The 25,162-nt window shown below is 41.4% G+C and overlaps 1 protein-coding gene across 14 annotated transcripts in view; it reads right to left on the bottom strand.

Annotated features, from left to right (window-relative positions):
- Nucleotides 1-988: 988 nt before the first annotated feature.
- The window catches only part of NHSL1 (NHS like 1), a 185,356-nt gene continuing 161,182 nt past the window's right edge, over nucleotides 989-25,162 (bottom strand). For 7 of the 14 annotated variants that reach the window (XM_052784493.1, XM_052784495.1, XM_052784500.1 and 4 more), the window contains 4 exons: nucleotides 20,632-20,763; nucleotides 7,501-10,929; nucleotides 6,821-6,950; nucleotides 989-3,265 (listed from right to left, as the gene is read on the bottom strand). In XM_052784493.1, the coding sequence (XP_052640453.1) occupies nucleotides 2,542-3,265; nucleotides 6,821-6,950; nucleotides 7,501-10,929; nucleotides 20,632-20,763 (4,415 nt within the window). In that variant the 3' untranslated portion in view covers nucleotides 989-2,541. Of the gene's footprint in view, nucleotides 3,266-6,358; nucleotides 6,411-6,820; nucleotides 6,951-7,500; nucleotides 10,930-20,631; nucleotides 20,764-25,162 lie in introns of all 14 variants that reach the window. The other 7 variants (XM_052784502.1, XM_052784498.1, XM_052784505.1 and 4 more) reach the window with 4 other exon arrangements.

Consider the following 25,162-nt stretch of genomic DNA (forward strand, 5'->3'; position numbering starts at 1 on the left):
TTTAAGTTTAATCTCACCTACCTGCACTGACAACATGGTGTGCATGTAAGCCGAGACTTTCCAAAGAGTTCCCCATATAGCCTATAAAAACAACCGGCAGCATCAGCTGGCCAGCATTAGGGAAACAAGCTGGCTAGGCTCCCTCCTACAGGCACTTTATGCAAAATGCTGTGAAGTACTGCATAAGTTGCAGACACCAGAACTGTAATTTTCCCCAACGCTGCAATTCTTCACTTTTAAGTGATTTCCCCATTTGTAAACAATAAAACAAAGGCTGAGTATTTTCCTGGCAGGATGGTGGCATGAGGACTAGTTAGCATTTACACACAGCTTTGACAAGGACGGTACCTGCTGTGAAAAGGACACAGCACTTATGTTTCATGTGATTAGCTCTGGGAGAAACACCAAAGCAATGCTCACGAGACATTTAGCAGCTGCAGAATAGTTCACACTATCTCCTTGCAACAGTATATAGTTCAGTTCAGTATTAATAGTACCTGAAATGATCTACTTTATCCAATTAGGTTTTCATTTAATTAAAAAAATCCAATGGTTCTTTAAATATATTTAGCACACAAAAATGGTAGAAAGTTTGCTGTGCACCAGTGAATCCCACCCTTGTTCCAGTGAGTGCAGCTGGATTTACCTTCTCCATTTCACTCCTCACTCACTCTGCTTATAATCTGGTTCTCCAAGAATTTTAGTTTTCTGCGACAGGTTGCAAGTAAGAGAGAAGTAGTAGGAACACTCACAAATGATACTGGAAAAAGCTTTGGATTAATTCAATTTTTTTAGTCACAGCATTGAGATGCCAAAATGGGATGGAAATGTAAGTACACTTTAGTTGTCTCTAAAGTGAATTAGTAAATTTTGCAACGAAAACTGGAGATTAGTAGTTCGATGAATGGTTTATGGCATTCAGTGGGTTGCCATACGCTGTGGGACACATCTTTTGAAGGAGATTTTAATCAACTCAAAAGACAATATGGCAACTGGCAGCCTTTTTCTTTATTGAAGCAAAGTCACAGCATTTTCATCACTATTCCCCTCTTGTGAAGGGAAGAGTTAAACGAAGGCCCCTGAAATTTACATTACTAACAAGTAAAAGATTGAAGAAAGAGATTACAAGCATATTTCTCTAAAATAAATAATCTACAAAGAGTGCTTTTTCTTCTTAAAAGCAATCTAAAAATGTATAAATTCTACGGTAGGGAGATCAAAAGATATTTTAACAACTTTCAATATTTACAAACAATACAAAAACTGCGCACGCCATCAAGTGATGCAAAATTCTTCTTAAAAATTAAAAGCTTCGTTCCTACTAAGAACCAAAAACTGCAGCCAATATTTCAGTTTTAATTAATGGTCTTCTTGACAATTGGAAAACTGTTAAATGTTTTTATTATCTGTAAAATATACAATAAAACCGAACCTCACTAAATTATTAAGGTTAAAAAAGAAGAGAAATACTGCAGGCAAATAAAAAAGGAAAGTAACTGTAACTTATTCTTTGGTAACCAAAAGTTAGCAAGTATCTGTATTTCAAGTGATGAAAAGTAATAATCTTCCCATTTTGACAAATGGAAGAAAGACTTCTGGCAAAACACAACTCCCAGGTTTCAATTTTGAAAGACAGGCCCCACCTACAGCTCTGTAGTGCAAGTTCTCAAAGTCAAATTTTGCTTTCTAATTCAGAAATGCAACCCTTCCAAACTCTGGCAGTACACTGCTTAATTCCTCTCCCACATTTCTGTTGTCTGCTGGCATCCTCCGCACACATCCAGTTGTTCCAGTTCTCTAAGGGAATACTCTAGTCAAGGAAGCAATTCACTTAGAAATGAGTGTTTCACCAAGCGTACACGTGGCTGCATAGCAGCTAGCAGTGTGCTATAAAACTCAGCTCCCTTTTCTACGTTAACTACATATTTCATTTTCCCTCAGGAAAAAAAAAAGTACCCTGGACCAATTCATAACCTGGTGACCTAACTGCTTTAGCAGGACACGCTTCATTGAACACTGGGGCACACCCCAGTAATAAGCCATGTATCCCCAGCACCAACCTACTACCTCCTCATAGGTGAATGTGCCTCATCGTGCCTCCCTCTGCTTAATGAACACACTACGCTGCACCACTACAATGCTTTTGAAGCAGATGTCCAGCTTGTACCACAGGAGCCTTCCCATTCCTCTTTTTTCAGGCTTATTCCTAAATTTTGCTTGCACAATTGCAGTCTCAAGAAAAAGAAAAACTTCACACCCCTACAGGCTCTGAGAAAACTCCCCCCCCAACAAGAGGACTTCTAAGGCTTTACACAAAAAATTCAACTGTTAACTTTCTTTAAGCCACAGACCACTCATTCATAGCAAGTCCTCCCCAACACAACCATGCAGAACTGTCACTGCTTTAGCATTTAAACACACACATGCAGTTCATGGAATAAATGCTCAGCAAAGTAAACTTGTCCTGGTCTCGGCTTTCTTCTGGAATCTAGTCCTCTGTCATTTTCTAGACTAATATCCAATGCCTTCTGTCACTGCCTTTTAACTTTCTTCAGCTGAAGGGCTTAGATACTTCCTTGAAGTACCTGGCTGAGTCATTAAGTCTAGATGGGTTGGATCCAAGGTCTCCTTGCAGCCTGCCTCCTCAGCATATGGAAAGTCATTCGTGTCCATTTCATCACTGTTAAACATATCAAGCTGCCTCTCTTGCTGCTCTTCCAAAGTCCTTCGGACCCTGCCCTCTGACTGTTCCACCACTTCCCCATCTCCTTCACTAATGACAGTCATGGGGCTGCTCTGGATGCGGTTGCGGACATTGTACTTGCTGCTGGCAGCAGAGGGGGGTGTTCGTGACCGGCCGTACCTAGTGCCAGAGAAGGACATGCTCCTTGGCATCAGGCCCTCGCTCTTGGCCCACTCTTCCTGGGCCCGTTTGCTCTTGCTGGGCGAGCAGCTGGCAGGGCTGTCGGAAAGGTCAGGGGAGGCATCCGTCTTCGTCCGGTGGAACCGCGGGTCCGTGTTCTTCAACATCTCTGCTGCGGACATGCGGGAACTGGTGTCGCAGCGGCTCCCTTTCTTCAGCAGCAGGGCTTTGAAGTTGTCGTTGCTGGTGCTGCTCTTGCGAATGCTTCTCTGAATTGATCCGGCTTGTTTGAGGGTAGCTAAGGTTGGGGAAGCACCAGTGGGAGTTACGGGGGGCGATGGAGAATGGTTGCGGGTACGGTCGTCTTCAGAATCTTTACGGCCAAGGACTTTCCTTTTGGATCTGATTTTGAAAAACAACAGAAAAAGAGGACCAAACAAACAATGAAACTTTTTACCTCCCCTAATTAAACTCAGCATAGAGGGATGACAATGAATTAAGCTAAAGCAAAGAGAGGAATAACGGAGAAGTAATCTAAATCTAAAGCATGAGTAAGAACACCACCAAAACTGTATAGGCATTAATGCAGGTATTGGAGGTATAAGCTAAGTATATTGTTCTTTTTCTGCAAATCTGGAACAATGAAACTACTAAAACTGGCAATACTGATGTCCCAAACACTTAAGCGAATTTAGTGAATCAGGTTTTCCGGAGTCAGTATTCAACTGCTAAGACTAATGCATTATAAAGATTATACTCAATGCCATTTTTCTGTTAGTTTGGGGATTTGATTAAAAATATGCAATCTAAAGTATGTTGGGTTTTTTTGTTTTGTTTTGTTTTACTATTTTATTTGATGCTTTCTGGAGAATTAGAAGTGTAGTTTAGTGCACTTGCCTTTGAAAGGGATATTGCAATGCACTCCTGCTGAAGTTAAGATGGAGTAAAGTGAGCCACATGTAAGCATTCTGGATTAAATGATTAAAAAAAAAAAAATCCCCTCCCCAACCCAAACATTAAATGAATTGTGAAAACTGAGTTTTCCAGCTTCTATTAAGATGCACAGACAAAATTCACAGTTCTGTTGGTGCTCTGTCATTGCACAACTTGTCGACTAAATGAAGGAGAGACCAACTTCCTGACATGAAAGTTATCTTTCCAAATGAAAGGGCGGAGTGTTTTTTAATTTAAATGTAAAGTGCAGGGATAACAAAAACAAAATTAAGAAACAATCATGGAACTGGGAATAAGTGGAAACTGGACTTCTATTGCCCCATTTTCACATTATTAGAAATCTTAAAGAAAAAAATGTACTACATGCCTGGTATCTGTAGCAAAGCTGCTTTGCTTCTTTGCAGACTAAGCAAAAATTAATTCAAAAAGATTGTATAAAGGTTAATTTTACAAATGCTATTTTGGCAAAAGTTTAAAAGAAGTCAGCAGACTTGTTACAAATACAACATTATCATGCTATAATTCCATTTTAATTTTTATCAAGCATGTGTTCAATACAGACTGCTCCTCCTGTAAAACAGGTTTCCAAGTAACATGATCTTTAGCTGTATACTTTCTTAAAGGCCTTGAGATTTTGCAGAGGCAAGCTCAAATGTCTTTTTGCATTGCAGCCTACTGATAACAAAAAACCCCAGAAAACAAAGTAGCAGAATCCATCAGCTGAGTAGGTGGCAGCAACAGACATTGCCATAAACTCTGCCAAGACTTTGGAGTGATCCTGTCTCTTAAGTGGTGAAGTTTATGCACAGATCACTTACGATACCCCCACAGGCAGCTGTAACAGCTGTTATTTTCAGCTGCTGGTGCCTCCACCTGCCTTTCTGGAAGAGGAATATAATACCGAAATCCATTCAGCCTGAAGATGAATGGACACCAGAAGACAGCATAGGGATAAAATGATGACTTCAGTAGTGGCAAACATAAGAACCTTGTCTAGATTTAACTGTCTATCAGTACCGTAGGCAGCAAGTGAATTTGGTGCTTGGATGCTCTGCGAGTCTGTACATGAACATGCGTGTGCATTAGTTACAGGGAAAAGATTTCCCTTCGTTAGGGTTTTGGCTGCCTAGGGGTATCTTTAAACAGTGCAATGCTGGGATTGTACTGCTGCCAAAACCTAAATGAAATTCCAAATAAACAAAAAGAAAAATTCAATTGCAAAGATCTGCAGGGAAAGACTCAGTTATCCTGACTTGAACTAATTCAGTAAGACTGTGAATGCAGCACAGAGCAGTCAGTCTGCTGTCAGCATCTAACCAGCTTTTCTCAGCATGTATGGATTGCGGCAGAAAGTTAAAATTAAGAACCAAATTTGGTTTTGGTGGCTTTTCAGACAGAGATAGGGTATATATTCAAACAGAACTGTGACTTAAACTTGGATTGTTCTTCCTGCCCTTAACACACATACCACTAAATTTCTTGTCTTACTCCAAAGCACGTATTCAAGAGTGCCAATCACTGAAATAATACCTTTTAGAAATAGTGGGGGAAAACCAAAACATTTTTTATTAATTAACAACCAAGGAAGATAGTGGTTCAAGTCTAAAGCCAGCAAAAGCAAGGTCTTAATAACAAAGGTGTCAAGCAGTTTTAACTATGTCACATCCAGTTCCATTGTCCATTTCCCCATAAACTCATGAATTACATGTATGTGCATACACACAGAGATCCACTCTCTATCTGCATACATAATGGAAAGGCTACTGGCCAGAATATTTCATTCTAAAAATAGATTTGTCGCAGTCCTAGTGAGTGCCATGCAACATGAATGCAACAGACCATTTTTAGAACAGCTCCTACAGGCCAAGTCCTAAGGGGTAACCATAAGTTATAAAAAGTCAGTATCATCTATATGTAATTTTTGTAACATCTGAAACATAATAATTTCAAAAATGAAAAAATAGCATTTGCATCCCAAGTGCTGCAGTCTCCCAGCTCCCAGCCACGTTCTCACAACAGGCTTTTCCCGTCCCTCAGTACTCCTGACGCAAAACTCAGGCACAGATGCGCAAACTGACTGAACACCTAGATAAACCTGTATGGATGCTGCCAAGCACTTTCTGTGACCAGTTAAAAGAGATGGCCCCTTTACATTTTAAGTAAAAGACAAAGCCACAAGATGGCACTACCACTACATCGATTCTAGTCCAAAAGCAAGCTCAGTAGTTCAGAGAGTGGTAATGGTCTTCTGTGTGTACTGTTTAAATGGTGCACACCTTTCATTTTCTGGTTTTAAGCATTTTTTTCCTTTTCTTTTTATGACAACCTAATGTGAACAGCACAAAAATCTAGTTGCCTATTCAGGATGATTCTGTTTTTAAGGGAAATGAATAATGTCATTAATAATAGAGCCAGTATTGCACATTTCATTCATTAACCAGTTTGACACAAAACACCCGACCTCAGGCTGGATTATGGCAAACTATAATCCAGCGTTTGCCATATGTTTTTGCCATATGACTGACATGTTGTGTTACTTGCCAGTTTCAGCCACGCTTGCCATGAAGCATTAGCGTTGAGCCTCTGTCCCAAACTGCACCATATAAGCAGCGAAGAGAGTAAAAAGAGATGGAGAAGAACGAGAATGAAAACAAAAAGATACACAGAAAAAGCAACAGTAGAGTTAATATGGCAGATCGAGAACAGTACAATAAATACTAGATGTAACTTGATATTTTAAGGGGCAGGATATTTATAATATAATCTACATTGATTTAATCTGGTAGCTTTTAGTTCAGAATGGATTAAATATATTTGTAAAACAATAAAACAAAAGTTCTTTTCCTTATCTTTTTCATACATAGCCTTAGTAGAAAGTTGATAAATGTGTGCCTTCTGTTAAAGCAATGACTGTTGTAATTGCGTGTTTTAGTAAAACAACGTTAATTAAATTTTGAGAGAACTACCGGACCTGACAGTATGGAAGGGCAATTCCTCCAGTACCTGTGAATGGCTGCAAAAAGATCCTCAGTAGTCCTTGGTCTCGCTGGTGTTGCCACTCCGTCTGTCTCTTCCCCATAACTATTGCTCGGCAGGAATGAACTATTTGCTGTATCCGATTCAAATACCTCCGCTATGCAGAGAGAATGAACAATACTATCAGTCCATCGTGGGAACCCAGCAGGCATATAATGCTGAAACTAGCCCTCGCTGCCTCTAAGGCAAAGCATCCAAGAGATTTAGCAAGTGCACCGTTGTCACTATTGTCATTTCAGAACAACGCTTAGGAAACTGCAGTGCATGAAATGCCTACGCTTGCTCACACGCACAGGCAGAGAACAGTACTGAAAGAAAATTTGTATGGTTTCCACTAAAATGCAAAATCAAAATTAACAAAGCCAACCATGTGTTCATAGCATGTTTTAATCCTAGCACAGTTAAATAAAGCATCATTTTCTTTCCATGTCTGCAATAATGAGAAGTTAGAAAGGAATTCTAAGAAATCTCATAAAGTATTAATTGGATCCCTGCAACTTTCTTCAGGCTTTTATTTATAACTATCGCAAGAGGTTCTTTTCTCTACAGAAACTCACCTGAATGCTAGGATTGCTATTCTCACTCCCCAGCTTCTTTAAAAATAGCTACTACTACATCTGAAGAAGAGTCAGAGAAGAGAGACTCACCACTTTCGTTCTCTTGAGATAGGTGCCCGTCCGCGTTACTGCCGCTGTCTTGGCTGCTGCCTGAACTGCTTCCTTCATCAAAAGCAGACTGCTCCTCCTGCCTGGGTTCTTCTTGAACTGGTGATGCAGCAGGCTGCACCACAAAGGCATTAGCTCCCACTGTCTCAGAGAAGGTGAATCCGGCAGCTCCTCCCTCAGGAACCAGGCTGCCAGAGTCCATCTCGCTAGAAATGAGTCCATCTGTAAGACAATTTCTCGCCTCCTCGCAGTGTGCAAGCTCAGCGTCTCCCTTAGTTGGGCTTGATGTGCTTCTGACAACATCACTCACTTCAGCTATTTTCTCCACTGTAAAATCTAACTGTGGAGGTGGTACAACAAGGAACAGTTTGGGTTTTTTTGAAATAGGAGGTGGTTTCTTGCTTGGCAGTATAACCTGAGTCTTGTCAGGAGATGCTGGTGACCCCTGAAGTGACATGCCAGAATGGAGGTCTTCGCTCTGCACTGAAGACTCGGGCGTGTCTTCAGTAGCTGTCCCCAGTGAATCAGCTTCAAAAGACTTGTTTAGACCCACTGCACTTGCAGGCTTTTGATCGCTGTCAAGCACGGGTATGTTATCGGAGAGAATGAGAGGAGAACCCCGAGCCAGTGTTTGAACTGAGTTTTTAAATGAAGTGCCTTGAGTTTTCATTTCCTCTTCGCCTAAGCTGTTACTGAGTCTTAGTGAGAGAGATGGCTTTACGGAAGACTGTGATGATGAATTTACAGTACCCTTTTCCTGAGAGGTGGTTTCAGAAGCAGATTCAGGTGATGGCTCACCTTCTGTTGCTTTTTTCACGGACCTCAGCTGCACCATTTGCAATGCTTTGGTAGTTACTAAGGGCATCACAGGTCTCGATGGGTCTTGCTTGTTGAGTGGCTGCTTCACTGGACTGTAGCAAGAATCTTCCTGGTTACGTTTCTTAAAAGAATACTGTGGGTATATTGTTGCACCTTTTGTTAGTTTGGGATCAAGAGGTGGTGCTGGTGGCGGGACAGCTAAGGGGAAAGTAGAAGGAGGAGGAACGGGGGAAGAGAACAAACTGATGGAGGCTTCTTGCGGAAACCACGGGACAGTCTGGGCAAAGGAAGAATTTACATCAGCTTCTGGCGGAGGAGGGGGGAACGTGGGAGAGGCTGGCAACGGGGACAGATCCATGACTTCTGCTGGAGGAGGAGGAGGGGGAGGGGGAGGAGAAAGTTCGGGGCAATGCGGAGGAGGTGTTGGAAGAGGAGGTGGTGGCGGAGGTGCTCTAGAATCCGGAGGAGAGCTCAGGGTGGGGTCCAATTTCTTCACACTCACGCTCCCTTCAGTAGATGTATTCGAAGAAAGAGAAGTGGAGGATGAAGACATGGAGACTGAAGACAGAAGAGAGGATTTCCTTTCAGGCACTTTAGGCTTCAGCTTGGACTTCCCATTTCCTGATGATGCAGATTTTAAAAATACAGGCACTGGAGTAAGCGCAGTGGGTGTATTGGACTGGCTGGAGTACCCACTCGACGGCGATGTGACTCGGTGGGATTTCTCTGGAGAAGTGCTCTTTGGTTTGGCCAGTCCACTGGGCACTTGTGGCACAGAAGCCCTTGAGCCATCACTGAAGTGGCTGATGCTGTAATCGCTGAGAGCAGATGATGTACTGGCAGAATGGGTCACTGAGGATTTTACCTGGTCATCTGTCACTGCGGGATAGTCGCTGTAGTAACCCCACTGGTCAGCGTACTCCGACTTGATGCTACTTGTTTCACTCTGAGAGGGAGTGACTGTGCAGATGGAGTACAGGTTTGGAGCAGTGGTGGACATCATGCTACTGCTTGCACTGACTGAGCTTTGGCTGCGGGATCGCAACACCCAGGGATCCTCATAATCACTGCAGGGGCTCTGGGAAGGGGAGCTGCCATTTTTGCACTTGAGATTCAGCTGCAGAGAATGCTGGAGAGTGGCAATGAGGGTTTCATCAAGTACCTGTCCATTAGACTGGGCTTTTTTCTTGGGCATCCTTCTGAGTGAGTCTGTTCTGGATGGTGGCAAAGGCGGCTTCTTTGCCTTTTTCAGAGAGATGTTTCTTGCAAGGGATTTCTCACCTTGGCCTGACTGGTCATCCTGATGTTTCTTCTCCTTTCCTTCGAAGACATTTATCACGCTGTCTCTGGGGTTCCCAAAACCATTAGTACTATTGCATGGCACGTCTGACTTCAGTCCGGAGTCCATATGCGCGGAACTGTAATAACCATCATGGTCCACAGAATACAGAGAAGTAGAATCGTCCCTGACTGAAGTCCTCTCCAGGCTGCTGCTGCTCAGGTTGCTGCCGGGAGTGGCACAGCCTGGTGTGGTACAAACCACCTTGCATGAAGGAGTCTCACTGTTTTCTGCAGACTTGTACAGCCAATGCTCTGTGCTGCTCACTGCTGCTTGTGCTTGCTCCCCTGAATAGCTAGATTCACTCCTACCATCGCTGTCCTGGGAAGGGTTTGGTAAAGCAAGATTGTTCCTACAGCTGTAGCTCATGCTCTGAGATCCAGCCTCCGCATTTCCAGGAGTGCTAAGAGAGACAGCAGAGTCACCAAGAGAAAGCATCATGACAGTATTAGATGGGATGGTATCTGAAGTCTGTGAGTGACGTGTGGAGCTACTCTCACTCCAGTTACCGCTTGAAGAATGGTGATCTTCTTTCCCACTTACTGCACTGCTGGCAACAGGATTGTCTCTTGGCTTTGGGTAGGCAGTGGAGCTTGTAATTTTACTATCCAATGAACCAGCACTCTGGGCAGTGTGAATAACGATAACTTCTGAGGAGGATGACAGTGTTGCATTGGGTATGATGCTTGTTGAGTAGGTAGCATGAGGAGAGACCACACATGCTGGGCTTGCGGACTTTTCGCTATCATAGCTTCTCACCTCTTGAGACTTTGGCCTCGACGGGGTCCCCGTCGTGGGATTATTCCTCAGATGCACGACACTATCATCCACTTGCAATTTACTTATCTGGTGGGGTAAAGTGCCAGCGATGTCTTCTGTCTGCATAGAGATGCTCTGTGTCTGCTCTAGGGACTGCAGAGACACTCTCGCACCAGCCCGAGGCAAGCTGTGAAAACCTATGTCGCTATTTTGGCGAGAAGCAAATATAACTGCAGCAGAATCACTCATCACTGACATGTTTCCAGATGAACTGGAGAACTGAGACATCTGGGCTGCAATGCCTTGTCCTTTCTGCGCACGTATTCTTCTCATTGAAGGGGGCACAACTTTAACTTCCTCCGTCTGGCAGCTGGTGTCCTTGGTTTCAGAGCGCTGCATAGCACAGCAATAGCTGTCTAGTCTCCCTAGCGTGGAACAGTGATCTGGGACATACATCGAATGCCCTCGGAAATCACTTTGGCCAGTGCCAACTGCTGGAGTCAAAATAAAATAATTATTTCTTGAAGCACAAATTCACATCTATCTTCTTACTCATTTAGAAACAAAAAACCCCAGCAAACTGCTTGATCCCCATGCTCTTGCAGGTTATACCTTCTGAAAAAGAATCTGCAGCAATGGCTTTTGCACAGGCATCATGTGTTTTCTGCATTTCTCTTCCCTTTTTCCTTACTAGCAGGAACCTTCTGCTTACAGAATTGTCTGTGTTCCTGCCGCACATTCGACACATGAAATCCTCTGTTTATGACATGGTAATGATTTCCATAGTAATCAGTTATGTCAGAAACCAAGTAGCACTGTTTGACTTCCAGTAGGCAAAGCAGCAGGAACAGACAAAAGCCTGAGAAATGTGAAGTGTGTTTCCATGCTAATGCCTCATGCAATAAAGAAAAGGGGAAGGAAATCCAGAGACTAATGTGAATAATCAGATCTGCTTTTTAAAAGCATTACAGTTCAGAAAAAAAATTTCAGGAGACACAGATAGCTCTCCAAGTCTTGCAGTTTGTCTGAAAGGAGGCTAACACATTGAAACATGCATTGTTTTACCACAAGTAATACATACGCTATAAGAGCATTTATATAAAGACATTATCCAACACTGCAGAGAAAATCATTAAATAACATTTTTCCATACAACTACTTTCTATTTATCATAAAGGAAAAACTATAAGAAGTGGGGAAAAGAAACAGCTAGTACTGATGGTCGTCTCATCCTCAGCACCATCAGGAAATAAAAAATAACTGTACTTTTTTTTTAAAGAAGTAATAATCATATATTGGCATAAAAAAAACCTTTGAGGACAATAAAAAACAGTTTTAGTTCAAAATATAGTTATCAATGGGTCAGTAGAAAGGACTCTAGGGTTCTTTTAAATTTACATTTTTATTGGTAGCTGCCTTTTAAAATCACAAACCAGAGCACTGCTTTAAAATTAGCTTGTGTATAGCTGTTGCTTTTCAATTCGGTTGCATTACTGTATAAATAGCAGACACGAGAGGCAGGCGAGCTGCTGGAGATGCTTGTAAGGATGCTGCATATGTAACTGCGGGGGAAAATTGGTTATTTCAAGTCTCCGTCTTAGCTGGTCTCAGGAGTGACGAAGTAGCATGCTTGATAGGACTGTTCTCCTTTCATATTTACTATATGGAGTTGGATCAGGAGAATAGGTATTCTTATCATGCAGCTTTTAACACCACTTAAAGGACATTTAATTATCCTTATTCTTGGCAGGCAGAAGAGGCATTTAGGATAAGGAAAAGAGGGCTCTGAAAAGGCTACAGTGAAAGCAGTACACACAAAAAGACTGTTTACTTCTTTTCCCCAGGCACATAAGTAGTCTTTTAGCAGCTTGAAGCCTATTTAGTTTGCTTTGTGTAGAATCTCTTGCTCTCATGAAAACGTAGCCTCTTTCTGCTTCTGGTAGAGGTTTGCAGCAAAGCTAGATACTTGGATGCTGGCAAGCATCTTGGATAATCTAATATGAGATACTGTCAGAACAGATGGACTACTGCAGCCAACCAAGAGGGGTATTTGCATATTTTGTATAGTTATTAAGAAGCTTTAATTTTGCTTTCTCTGTGTATTTTTTTCTATAGAATCAGTGTCCCCCTTTGGTTAAGGCAAAGAAAAACATCAAAGTAGACATTATGAATGTTTCTGGAACCATGACATCACCGATGACAACTGTTAGCCAATTAAAAATATCCGCTAATAAAAATCGGCATACTAAGTTATGTAAATAACCAAAGAGATGGGGTATTTTTCTTCTTTCTACCACTGTGAAAGACAAACATGCACACAAATACACACACACACACAAGATAGGATGGGGCTGGCGGAGAATGAAGCTGTCAGCACTACACCAAGTATCTAAAGCTGGCACATACTGACCTGTGGCTGAGAGCACCTCATTTCAGTATGCAGTATGTTTGTATTCACAAAGGAAGCTAAACGCACTCTATTTCACAAGCAGCATAACACAGATGGATGGTTTATGCTTGTTAAAAACGTTACTGCTAGGGAAGGTAAATGGCAAAGTGGAATGACACTGGACTTGCTAACCTCCCCTTTCCTCCTTCCAAACCCAGGAGTGTTAGAATGCTAACAAGGGGGCAGCATGAACAACTGCAGGGCACTGCTGAGCATCCCTGCTAACCCTGTGTTTGTTACTAGAACAGATGTAACTCGGGGTCCAGTCTAATATACTCATGGAAACTGCATAAACTGACTCAACACCAGTAAACCTTTACAACCTCGATACCGCAGGGAAGCCCATCAGGGCAGGCCTTTGCACCAGTGCAAAGCCTCCTGTAGTTAGAACGGTTCAGAGCCCAAATAAATACAGGGTTCAGAGGGGGCAAGACAGCCCAGTCTCAGAAGTATAAACTACAGGGCTACATCCTTCAATCATTATATGTGATATGGTCAGGGAAGGGACTTCTCACGGTTGTTGCTACCTCAAAACCGCAACTTTAAGGTTTTAAATATTTTTTGTAGAAATGCAGCATATTCTGAAATTACTTCAGCTTTGTTTTTGGCTTTACATGTATGCACAATCTCATGCAAAGCTGTGAGGATTTACTTGCCCTTTATAATACACCAATTGCTCTTTTTACAGTTCCGTTTCCTGAAGAGGGACAATAGAAATCTGCAGGGAAAATCGTTCAAAAAAACAACCAAAGGAACATTTAAGACTCAGGTATTCTCTTAAAATGTTGAGGGTTTTAAGATTTTGGTGGAATTCAGAGGAGGGTAGCAAGGAGTATTTTTTTTGTAATTCACAAACGCACTGTAAAACCCCCACTCGCTTCCAGAGAAACACTGAAAAGCACGGTTTTTCAAAAATCCTTAAAATGAAACTGCCTTTGTTGGTACTGCAGCTAGAAGATGAACAATCCAATTCTAAGGGACAGCTCAAACCTTTAATTGACTATTACAGTGAAAATGCTATGTCTCTCAGAAAACCTCTACTTAAATAAAGAGCAGTCAGAAGTTACAAGGTTTCTGCAACACCAAAATTCTGGAACTGAATCAGAGCTTTTGAAGAATACCATCCACAAGTCCATCTAGTTGCAGGGGCAAAGTCTGAGCAGACAGCAGCAAAAAATATTGCTGAACTGGACATCAGATTACAGATGCTGAATGTTATGAAGTCAGAAGTGGCTGCAATTTGGTGGTATGATAAAGGTGGCTGAAAGTAATTAATAATCATCTTGTTTGCATCTTATATTATCCTGTGTCCAGTAGCCCTGCAGCCAGTGCTATGTCCACCACAGGAGACCTGTTATCTCCACTCCTGTCTTCTTTATTACCCTACTTCTTGCTATGCTGAAAATATCTCTTGGGGCAAATGCTCTTCCCTAATGCACATGTTCAGAGTAGACTCCAGAAGCGAGTAAAGAACACCCACTATCTGGAACAAGCGAAACATGCAACATATTTAACAACTCTTGCATGGAAGCACAGAGAAGAGGTTCAAATACATACCTTAGCTCCAAGCACTTGATCCAAGATAGGCATATACAGGTTACCAGTTTTCCCTGACTCTGGTAGTTACTGGTGTTGCTCATTAGAGATGACAGGGATTGAGACTGACTGCATATTTGATGGAAAAAAGAAAGTGTCTGCATGTAATCCCTAGGGCCAGGTAATAGCTACTAGAAGGCTCCCTATCTCCCTGTGACTCTGGCTTATCTGGTGGCACCTGCAGCTTGCTGCAGAGAATCAGCAGAAAGGTCCTCTGTGTTGAAATGAGCGTAGAAAACTGAAGATTTGAGAGGATAAAAAGTATGTGTGTTGATATCACAAAGAACATGCTTGTTTCAACTAGTATATAGAAGTAATCTCTCTTCCCAAACTTCTTCTGACTAATCATTTCTACTATAAGCATTTGTCTCTTGTGCCACAGGCACATTCCTAAGATCTGTTGCTTTCATCTTCTCCTCATGCCCCACCTACCAATCCTCCTCCAAACCTGGTGACCTGGCTAAGTCACTGTGCAGGCACCACAACTTCCAGTGTTACAAAAAACCCCAGAGATTTTTCATCTATTTTACCCTAGTACTTACATACCAAATGATTGTTAATAGACACTCAACAAGAAACAGACAAGTACATCAGGCTTATGGTAATTCTCAGGAATTTTCACTGTGTTCCATGAAGCATCTGTAATCTCTCAGAGGGAAGAAAAATATTGCAGAGAATCCTGTGATACTTTTCAGTACGGCGAGCCAAAAAATATCCTGAATCCTTGCAGATATCACTGCCACCATGAAAGGGAGAATTTTGATGAAAATATAGGGAATTTAAGTTTTCTTGATCCTGTTAATTTCACTAACCGAACAGCCTCTGGTAAAGATTATATTCCTGGCACCTCTGTCTTTTATCTCCCACTATCAAAAAGCAGATGATACATACTTTGTAACACCCTGGTCTCTGGATGAGTAGTGCTGGAAAGGTACAATGTTGAGAAACTACAGCTACAAAACCAGTAATTAGTTAAAATGCACAATAACTCTTGAGAGATATTCTCTCCAAATGCTGTTCAAGTTGCAACTTGAAGCAGGTGCAGAATTACTTGGCTTGAACAGCTGGGTATTTGCATGGTATTTCTGTAGGACCACTGGATATCTGGCACTCTTCTTACCTGTGGCACCTATAACTTGAATGACTGCTAGTGCCAAAGGAACTAATTGGAAAAGAATATCAATTAAAAGGAGTCTTCAACAGAACAGCTGAGTTCCCAAAGATCAGGACTTATGTGACCCCCATGTTGCTGACATGGAACTGTTTCCTCTAAGGTGTGTCAAAGGAGAAGCTTCAGCAGTCCCAAATGAAATCTGGGACACCGGCTGGTACTAACAGGGGGTCTGAGCTGTGCTGCAAGAAAGCAGATGAGGGACTGATGGTTCAGGTGTCAGTCATACCCATCCTGATGACTGACAGGAGGTCCTGTAGGCGACAAACCATTGTGAGCTACTGAAAATGGGAGGCAGGGAAATAAGCTGAAGAAAAGCATATGAGCTTATTCTGACCCTCTGAACCCTTTGGTTCGGAAGAAAAAAAAAAAAAAAAAGTAGACTGGGGGGAAATCACAGGGCTGTAAAGATCCTGAATTGCACCTTAAGGTGGAGAAAAAAGTATTTAAATAATTCAAGGGAGGTACATACAAAGCATACAATTAGAAGACATTTTTTGAAAACCAAAAGAGTACAGAAACTTTCTGTTTGATTAAAGAAAAGCAAAATGCCTGGCAGAAGACGACGACAAGATCAAAAGGTGGAAAACTTGAAGATTCTTACCTCTGCCCTGCTTTGGTGAGGTATGTTTATTTGGAAGATGAACTGTGGTGAACCAATACTCGGGTCTGGGACCTGCTCCTCCTGCAAGACAGGGAGGGAGTCCAGGACACCAGAAGATGTCCATCAGTGCCTGGGACTGCACCGGTGCAGAGCTCTGGAGAAACACTCACAACCAGGTAACCTGGTACCTTCACAAAAAGAAAGTTAGTCTGAGCCAGACCCTAGAGCACTGACACAGAGAAGGGACCATGGAAATGTGAAGGCATTTTGGTGCCTTTATTTCATCTGGAGAGTTGGGACGGGTGAAGGAAGCTGAAGATAACCAAGAGCCAAGAAATGAGCAAGGCCTGTGACAGGTTCTCCCAGAGAGCTGCTCATCCCTACCAAACTTCTGTTTGGGAATCATCTTCTTGCCTGAGGGGAGAATACCAGTTTGCTTGTAAAGTACCATCTGAAGAAGACAGCTAGAGGCAAGGGATAAAGGCAACACAGAGCAGAGAGACTGAGGACACAGAAACTTGAAGTGAAACATCATCTCAAAGTTTCCTGCCCTCTCTGCAGTTTTGATCCAACACTGACTCCATGAAATATACATAATATTTATGTTCTGTAAGACAACGAAGGTAATTCAGAGGTATGCAAAACTAATTTTCTCATTGCTGTGTTTGGCAGAGAGAGGAATGCTTTGCCTTATCCTTTTACTTTGGTGTCACTCTGCTAAACAGTACGGAGAGTCCTGCTGTTAAAAAATAACTGTTCAGAAAATAACTGGCATCTCTAAGCTGGTAGACATCTCATATTCTTATTCTGTCTCAGAACCCCATCTATCACATTGCGTTTTATTTACGCAGCATTTTTTATGCGGAAGTTTCCAGTCTATGCAGAGAGACTGGTTCATCGCTGGAAGACACTTGAGAAAACACGGCAGTATTACACCGCTCAAAAGTAGGAATGTCTAAAGATACTTTCAGCGCATGCATCATGGGTGCAGTTAATGATTCCTTTCAGGACGTTTGGCTAAATTCTATGACGGTAACATGGCCGCTGAGCTCAGGCCAGCAATCAGTGCAGGCTTTCTCTTCTGTTTGGTTTTATTGTTCCAAAGGAGCCAAAGCAGCCGGGGAGAACCCCAGCAGCCTGGCCTGGCATAAGGTCTTCCAGGCTCTCTTGCTAGAAATGAAAATAGTTCAAGCTTGGTTGAAGCTTTGAGGTTCTCTCAAATTTCTGCTTCCTTCTGAAGGATAAACAAGAGGTAACAAGAATCTGCTGTATGTGTTAGTTATTTAGCCTGTGCACAGCAACTTTGGTGTACCAAGGGATTTTAATCTTTGTGTAAATATTATAGCCATTCACAGCAATGCTTTAGGGGAGAAACAAAGAGATTTATTCAGCTGAAACCACAGGAAAAATGTCAATAGGCACAATGCAATTGCTTGATTTGGAGTTTAGTCCAGATCCTTGTTCCGATCAAATGAACTGTGGAATGTTTTAAAACAACTCATTGTTTGTTTTGGGACAGTGTAAGAGAAATAGGGAATGGACAGCTACAGAAATATTTGGGGAGTGACAGGGGAGAAAAGGCAAGAAGAGCAATGAACAAGGATGGGGGAGACTTAATTTATTCCCAGCCTTGCCAGCAGCCTAGTGGGTGACTTCAACTAAGTCACTGCACTGCAGCATGCCTGGTTTCCTCATCTATAAGATGAAGACACTGACAACTGTTCTCTTTTCAAGCATACCTTGTTTCTAGTGGTGGAAAGCAATACGCTAACAGGATGGATACAGCCATCAGAGAGCCTTCCTGACATACGTTTTGCTGTCCAGACGACATACAACCACCACGGAAGCAAAATGAAGCTCCTCAAACAACTTCCACTGTAGGGCAGATGGCTGAAGCCCTACATGCCTGCCGGTCATGGGCCAGGGAACCATTCAGAGAGAGCTCCTACAGTGACATACTGCCAACCCTGAAATTTCCGCAACTTAAAATAGGAGCCAAGGAAAACCTTCAAGCAGTGCAACATGAAATGTGCTCAGCACAGAGAAGAAAGACCGAAATCAAGACCATAAAACCTGTCACCCTTAGCAAACAGATTAGCAAAAGTCACAAACTTCTTTTAAGATATTAAATAAAGAATTCTTTTTAAGATAGATGCCAACTGCATTCTCAGTTTATTCCACCAGGTAAACTGCAGTTGATGTTTCCAAGCATTAAACATCTGTCCAAAGTGGTCACAAACATAACCTTGAAGTTTTGGAAACGCTGCCAGCAGGAAGCATTCTCCACACATCCACCCAAGTACTGCTGTCATCCATTTCAAAATCCACATGCCTGAAAGAGTGTTGGGAACCCCAACAAATGACAAACAGTAGTGTGGAACAAAACGTTCTGCTTCGCTCTGCTTTTCTCTGCTATCTGCCCTTGAGGTAGGTCCTACATGTGTCAGATCACCTCTGTCGAAAACTATGAAAACCACCTCTGTCAAAAACTATGTGTGTAATTTTCACACTACCACACTAGACACCAAGACCACTGTAACAACCCTGAAAATGAACAGTTTAAGTAATGTCCTGTATCAGTTTTGCATTTAAGTGGCACAAGCATTTTTAAGTAGCACAAGTCATTCCATCTCAGCTCTAGACAAAGAGCAAAGCACTTTAGTTTAAAATGGAAGAAGGAAATGTAAAAAGTGTCCATCCTGAACAGATGAGAGAGGATGAGGGTTGTCTCTGCTATTCCTCAAACCAGCTGTAAACATGGCATCGGAGGGATTAGCCTCAGAGAGACCTAAAACAGGAGAAGGGCATCTTTTGTTAAGAATAATTCAATATTATGTTTTATGTAGCTTTGTTTCCAGCTTTGATCTTTGGTTAGAACAAATCTACTTTATTTCATTTAACTCTCAAGCTTGTTTATAGTTGATTGCAAGGCTGATAAACGTGTCGTTCTCTCTCAGGAAATAACAAATTCAAATTTTGACCTCCAGGAGGACTCCAGGTCTGGAAAGTGTCTCCTGCCAGGTGCCAAGGCCCACTATGGACAGTGAAGAGGGAAGAAGGGAACCCACACTATGAGGAAGAGTTCCCCGTGCCAGGCACAAAACAGAATCCATCCCACAAGAAGAGATGGTCAAAGACACCTGACAGCTTTGGACAAACCTCAGAGCAGCAGTTAGAAATAACATCATTATGTGAGATCCAAAGGTAACAAAATGTAAAGCTGCCTAACTTTAGCTGTCCTAGCAGGGTTAGGGCAATTGAATTTTCTTTCTTGAGGCAGGGGATTCCCATGGTAGAGCACTGTTTCATTATAGATGCTGAAGGAGCACAGTTCCATTCACAAACTGCTCTTCATGTAGTTGCTCGTTTCTTGGCTTTCTCTACCCCTGGCCCTCTAGCTCATTTCAAACCCATCCAGACACGTTACATATTTTTGTTTCTCTTTCTGAAAAATCTAGACAAAGAACCAAGAATTGAAAACATAATTAAAAAAAAGATGCAAAATGCAAGGTAGTAAAACTTTCTGAAATCATCAACATATGAGACAATTCCACATGCAAAGCACCTAAAATTATGCTCTGCCAGCTACTTTAAAAGACATTCTTCCTCTACTGCAAAAAAAATGGAGGGGGAGCATAGTTTTATCTGTGAAGTTATAATTTGGGAAAAACTTAAACATCTTTTTTGAAAATAAATATGAATGACCAGATTTAAATCAAAGAATTCTGCAAAAAGTGTCTGAAAGGTCTGCCAAAATTCAGACTGCTTCTTCAACTCTGAATATCATGTATGCTACTAACTGTGAAAGAGGACAGCCTGAGGTAGTGTACATGTGACCGAGTAGGCATTTTTCCTTTGGAATATATGCAACAGCTAATAAGCCCATGTAAATTACTTCCAATCAAATAATACTGATACTTAAGGGGTTGCCAAATAGATCTAAACTACACTGGAAAATATACAGGTTTCTCACTGTTGATGCAACTCTCGGCAGATTCAGGAAGGCATCGATGAACTGTTTTACTCCAGTGAGTAACTATTTGCAAGCCAAAATGCGTGCCCACTTTAGTTTTGCTTCAGTGAACATCCTGGGGGAGCAGACCAAATCTCCAGGATAGCATTAAAGACCAGAAACCTTAGATCCCTGCAGATTTCCATTGTACCAGTACACCCTGTTCCCTTCAACAGATGGAAGTCAACAGATAAAAGGTCCTAATTTCCCGATGCACAAGGTGGCAAGGAGGCACACACATATTTGGAACTGTAATAGGCTATCAGACTGTATTGGTTTCATGAGCACTGGCAATGTTATTAGTTGAGTAATGATAAGCAGTGACAATGAACAGTGGATGGAATACAGTTCTGATGAGCCATACCTAGCTCCTTTTGTATGTTGTCAGGGATTCCTGTAATAGTCTTTCTCCTTTTGACTTTCTTCGGCCGTCTTACCACCGTGTCTGTGTAAATTAGAGACCGCCGAATGCTGGCTTGGCGGTCGAAATTCTCCCCTAATACATGGTAGAACAAGCAAAGCAACATTACTTCCAAGCACGCTGACATCATGCACCTTCTTCCACTAGTTTTGTTGTAGAAATGGAAAAAAAGGCATTAACAAATGATGTTAGCTTGGTCCTACAATGAAGGTTTACACTGAAGGAAGATACTGCATATCGTCACAGTAAGGCTTTAGACACACATATCCATTACACAGTACTGCAGGTTTTGAAAGGAATTCTGATTTCCTCAGCCCAGTTCAGACCTGGTAAGAGCAGCTCTAATTCCACAAGTGAACAGAATCCTTGCTTTAATTTGGCCTTTTGTGGGTTTTTGTATGGTTTTGTTGTTTTATTTTAAAGTAACAAGCTGCAGAAAAAGCAAATCTGCTCATGAAAACGGTTTATGTGGGAACAGACATTGCTATTGGCAACAGATATTACAACGTCTTTGCACAGCTCCATCATTAAATCACACGAGACGCTTCTTTTTCATTCCAAGTTGCTCTGAACCTGTCAAATGTACCACATTTCTGGTGGTGATCTTTTTACATGAATACAAATAAGTACTACGGAGCATGCAGAGATCAAACTGATCTTGTGGTCTCATAAATATTTCAGTCAGAGTGGAAGCTGCTTAAAATTGAAACTTTATAAATTATTAGAAAAATATACAAAGCCAAGAGCTGAAAAAATGTGCATGTAAGTGCACGTTGCCAGACAAAGCCTTATGATGACCATGTGCTGTATCATGATGGGACCCAGAAGCACCACTATCATTAAGCAGCTTTTCTTTAGGAATTCACTTTTGTTTAGAGGTTTATAATTTGGCCATTTTACTAGTAGCAAGATAAAACTTGCCCTGCAGATTGTGAGCTGAATTAATTCTCTGTCGCTTCTAAAAATCTAATGACTAAACCCCATATCTCACATGTAAGTTCCCTTTTTAGAAGTTAAAGCATTTTAAAGCACTGCTAAATGTCCTTTAGGTGACCCATTTAAAACTTAAATGCAGGAAAAACTTGATATACGTGTGTATGTTTTTTGCCTTGTACACTTTTTTTGAAAATTGATGACCAAATTATTTACCTCTAAAAAGTGATTAATGCACAGTAACTAATACATCATAAATATTATCCCTGGCTGACTGCACATCAGTACGATGTGTGTCGTGCAAACAGCATAGAAAACCTCATTACCTCTACAACAGTTAAAGATACAGTCATATATTAAAGTATAGCATGTGGACTTGTGGAAATGCGAAGAAAAAACATAGCAGTTTCATTCACCATGTTGTAAATATAAAGACTCTGACTCTGTTTGACCGGAGCCTTGTGCTCCCATGAGCCACACTTGTGCTAATTGGAATCCTTGCAGCTACAAAGAAGTGCCAGTTTCATTCAAGTTTTAGATTGACTGAAGTCAGGGCAGATTAAGGGAGGAGGAAGCCCATAGGATCTATAAAATTTAGAGCTATGGATCCCACCAGCTTAGTAGAAGCTCTGAAATACAGACAGACTATCTGCTGTCTGGGGCATTGCCACTATCAGGACGTTAGGATCCTTATGGGGGTCAGGGTCAGGACCATTAGGTAATCCTGCCATGCAGGATAATAATTATTCTAGCCACATTATAACAAATCCAAAGAATTTGACGGAAAAAGTTTTGCATCTCTGAACATATCTTTATCCATTCAAAGGCCAACAATTATGCCTGAGACAGTGAGTTGTAAGGAAATTAAAATACAGCTTTGAACGCCCTGGAATAAAATGTAAATGGTAAGTAGAGGGTGCAAACAAGGAGAGAGTCTTTTAGATGAAGCCTCAGACAGCACGAACAGGATGACCATGGGGAAATGTTACTGTGTCAGCTGATCCACGGTAACTTCTTCCCCTGAGCTACCCAAGAGCTAACTCAACCAATCCATCTTCAATGGCTTTTGATACATAAAGGCTTTTTCAAAGCCACTGTGCAAATTTGTAGAATTTCAAAGTAGCAGCTTCAATAAATTCCAACAAGCAAAATCAGTATGTCTGTCTTTTTTCCCTTCTCCATTGTCTTTTTTTTTTTTTTAGAAAATATTGATGTTGATGTTAAATATATTTTGCATATTTAAGGATACTTTTCTCCTTCTGTTACAGGTCTGCAACTAATCATATAGGCATTCCTTACACAGTTTACTCAGTTCCCCTTCATGCAGTTTACTCAGTTTCCTTGGATTCACCAAAAGTATTTAAGTATGTGCTTAAATCTCACTGAAGTCAGTCAAGCTGGACTCAAGCAAATGCTTAAATGTTTTGCAGGATCCAGCCTGGAGCTGATAACCTCCACCATCACCAGACTCCTCCATCTGGAAGGAAAGTTCCAGAAAACCCACGAGAGCAGGCACTATTATACAACTTTTAACCCCCAGGATATGTAAAAGCAAAGACTGGCCACCACTGAAAATTCAGCCCAACCCCTTCCAGGCCAGAATAAGCTCAGCCCAGGCACACCCAAAGACTAAAACTGCTTCCAAATCCCAATGTCTAGCCAGCAGCTTGTCAGCCTAATGCAATGCCCCTGCAGCTTCAGGCTATCCAACAGATTTTTACTACTACTGTATTAGTTGCAATCTGTTCACCAAAGAGCCCCAAAAGCTGAACTCGTGGAGCATTTATTGCACAGCCACGGGAAAGGCCATTGTAGCAGAATCATTACTAATGCACTGCTGAAAACGGTGTCAATTGCCAGCAGCCTCTTCAGAGGTTAACCTTTTATTTCATGCCAGAAGTAATAAAATGGAAGTTTTTTGACCTCTCTTCTGGGAGAGTGAGAAAAAGAGCAAGTGAAGGAAAAAGCCAGATCAAAACAAAAACCGCAATGGTTTGTTCCATGGCACGTTGAACAAATGGCACAGAATTTTTGGTCGTTTTTTTCCTGCCTCATCCAGTAACATAAGGAACTTCACAAAATAAAATTACTCGGTGTGTGGGAGGGCAGAGGAGGGGAGCAGATTGTGACTTTTTAAAGAGGAACAAGGACAGCAGCTTTTTTGTGTGTGTTGTGCGTGGCTCGTAGTCTGTTACTGTCGCTTGCCTTGTTTCACAGTAGCAATATAATTATTCCAAGGGAAAGGAAACAGTGGATCCCAGAGACCAGTCCACATAATGCAAAAGCAGTCTTGCTTTACTGCCCTCCATTTCTATCCTTTCCGATTACCATGTTTATAAGGGAATAAATGCTCAACAGTACACTTCAGAAAGGTGAAGTGTAATATGCACGTGCACTATTTTTATAAGAAAAGTTGAGAACCGCTGAGCTTCCTGAGTGCAAACCAAACAATTCAGGAGACGCAAGGTTTGCTACACCAGTTGAATTAAGCTGGTTGAAGTCACAAGTGTAGTTTATCCAAACATGGTAATGTTCCCAGTGACACTGAATTAAATCTATCAGGGTTATTTGACCTCTTTTACCTCATTTTTCTTTCCGTGTTTTTATTTCCCCCTTATATTTTCAGTACGCAGGGTCATTAAATCAAACAGCAGACTACTGTTTCTGCAAGTATACCGTGTTCCTGCTGTCACAATACCTAAGCCCTGCTCATCTTATCGATTATGTCAGATTATCTGTTGTTCCCATAACTCGGCTTTCTGCACCTGTATCCTACATTCCCTAGATAATGCCAGCTAGCCTACTAACATTTCAGCATTGCATTTATTTTCCTTCTATTAATTTTCCAGAGGTGGGGTGTTTGTAATTTTCTGTTGTCTTCATGCTATTTATTTCAAATATTTTCTGCTGTTTATCTAAGGAAATGTTTCTTGTTGATTTCTCAGAGCTCTCTGATGTTTATCACAGAAGTACTGGTCCTATACTATTTAAATACCATTAAGTAATACTATTTTAAAATACTAATTTATAAAAATATAGGTGAAAAAATTATTGGTAGTCATGCAGGGAAAGAGAACACCTAATTTACTTTCAGAACAAAACCAAACATTGCAAGCTATTGATTGTAAGAGTGAGCATGGAGGCAGAGCGCGCCATATGGTGTTTGAAATAAATTGGATATTGAATATCGTCCTGGTTTTGGCAGGCAAGCGGTCAGTTATTTGAATTAACTAATAATAGACAATCTTGATACTGTACAGAAAAAGAGGGATTATTAAATTGAAGTGATAATTTGATCTTTCACAGAAATTCTATTTACACACAACAAAGTATCTATTCAGTATTAGGCTTTAACATAATTTAACTTCCACAGAGTGGGAGTTCTGCAACTGTAAAACCAAAGAGCATTTTCAAAACGCAGAGTTAACACACAGTTCATAACAAGACAATGTGGACTATGGTCACGTAAGTAGAATGTCTTACCAAGAGTCTTGCTCGAAGACATAGCCCCATTAACTTTTGCTGTTCTTACCCTACTCTC

This window comes from Harpia harpyja, chromosome 4 (assembly GCF_026419915.1).
Source record: "Harpia harpyja isolate bHarHar1 chromosome 4, bHarHar1 primary haplotype, whole genome shotgun sequence".
Taxonomy (NCBI): Eukaryota; Metazoa; Chordata; class Aves; order Accipitriformes; family Accipitridae; genus Harpia; species Harpia harpyja.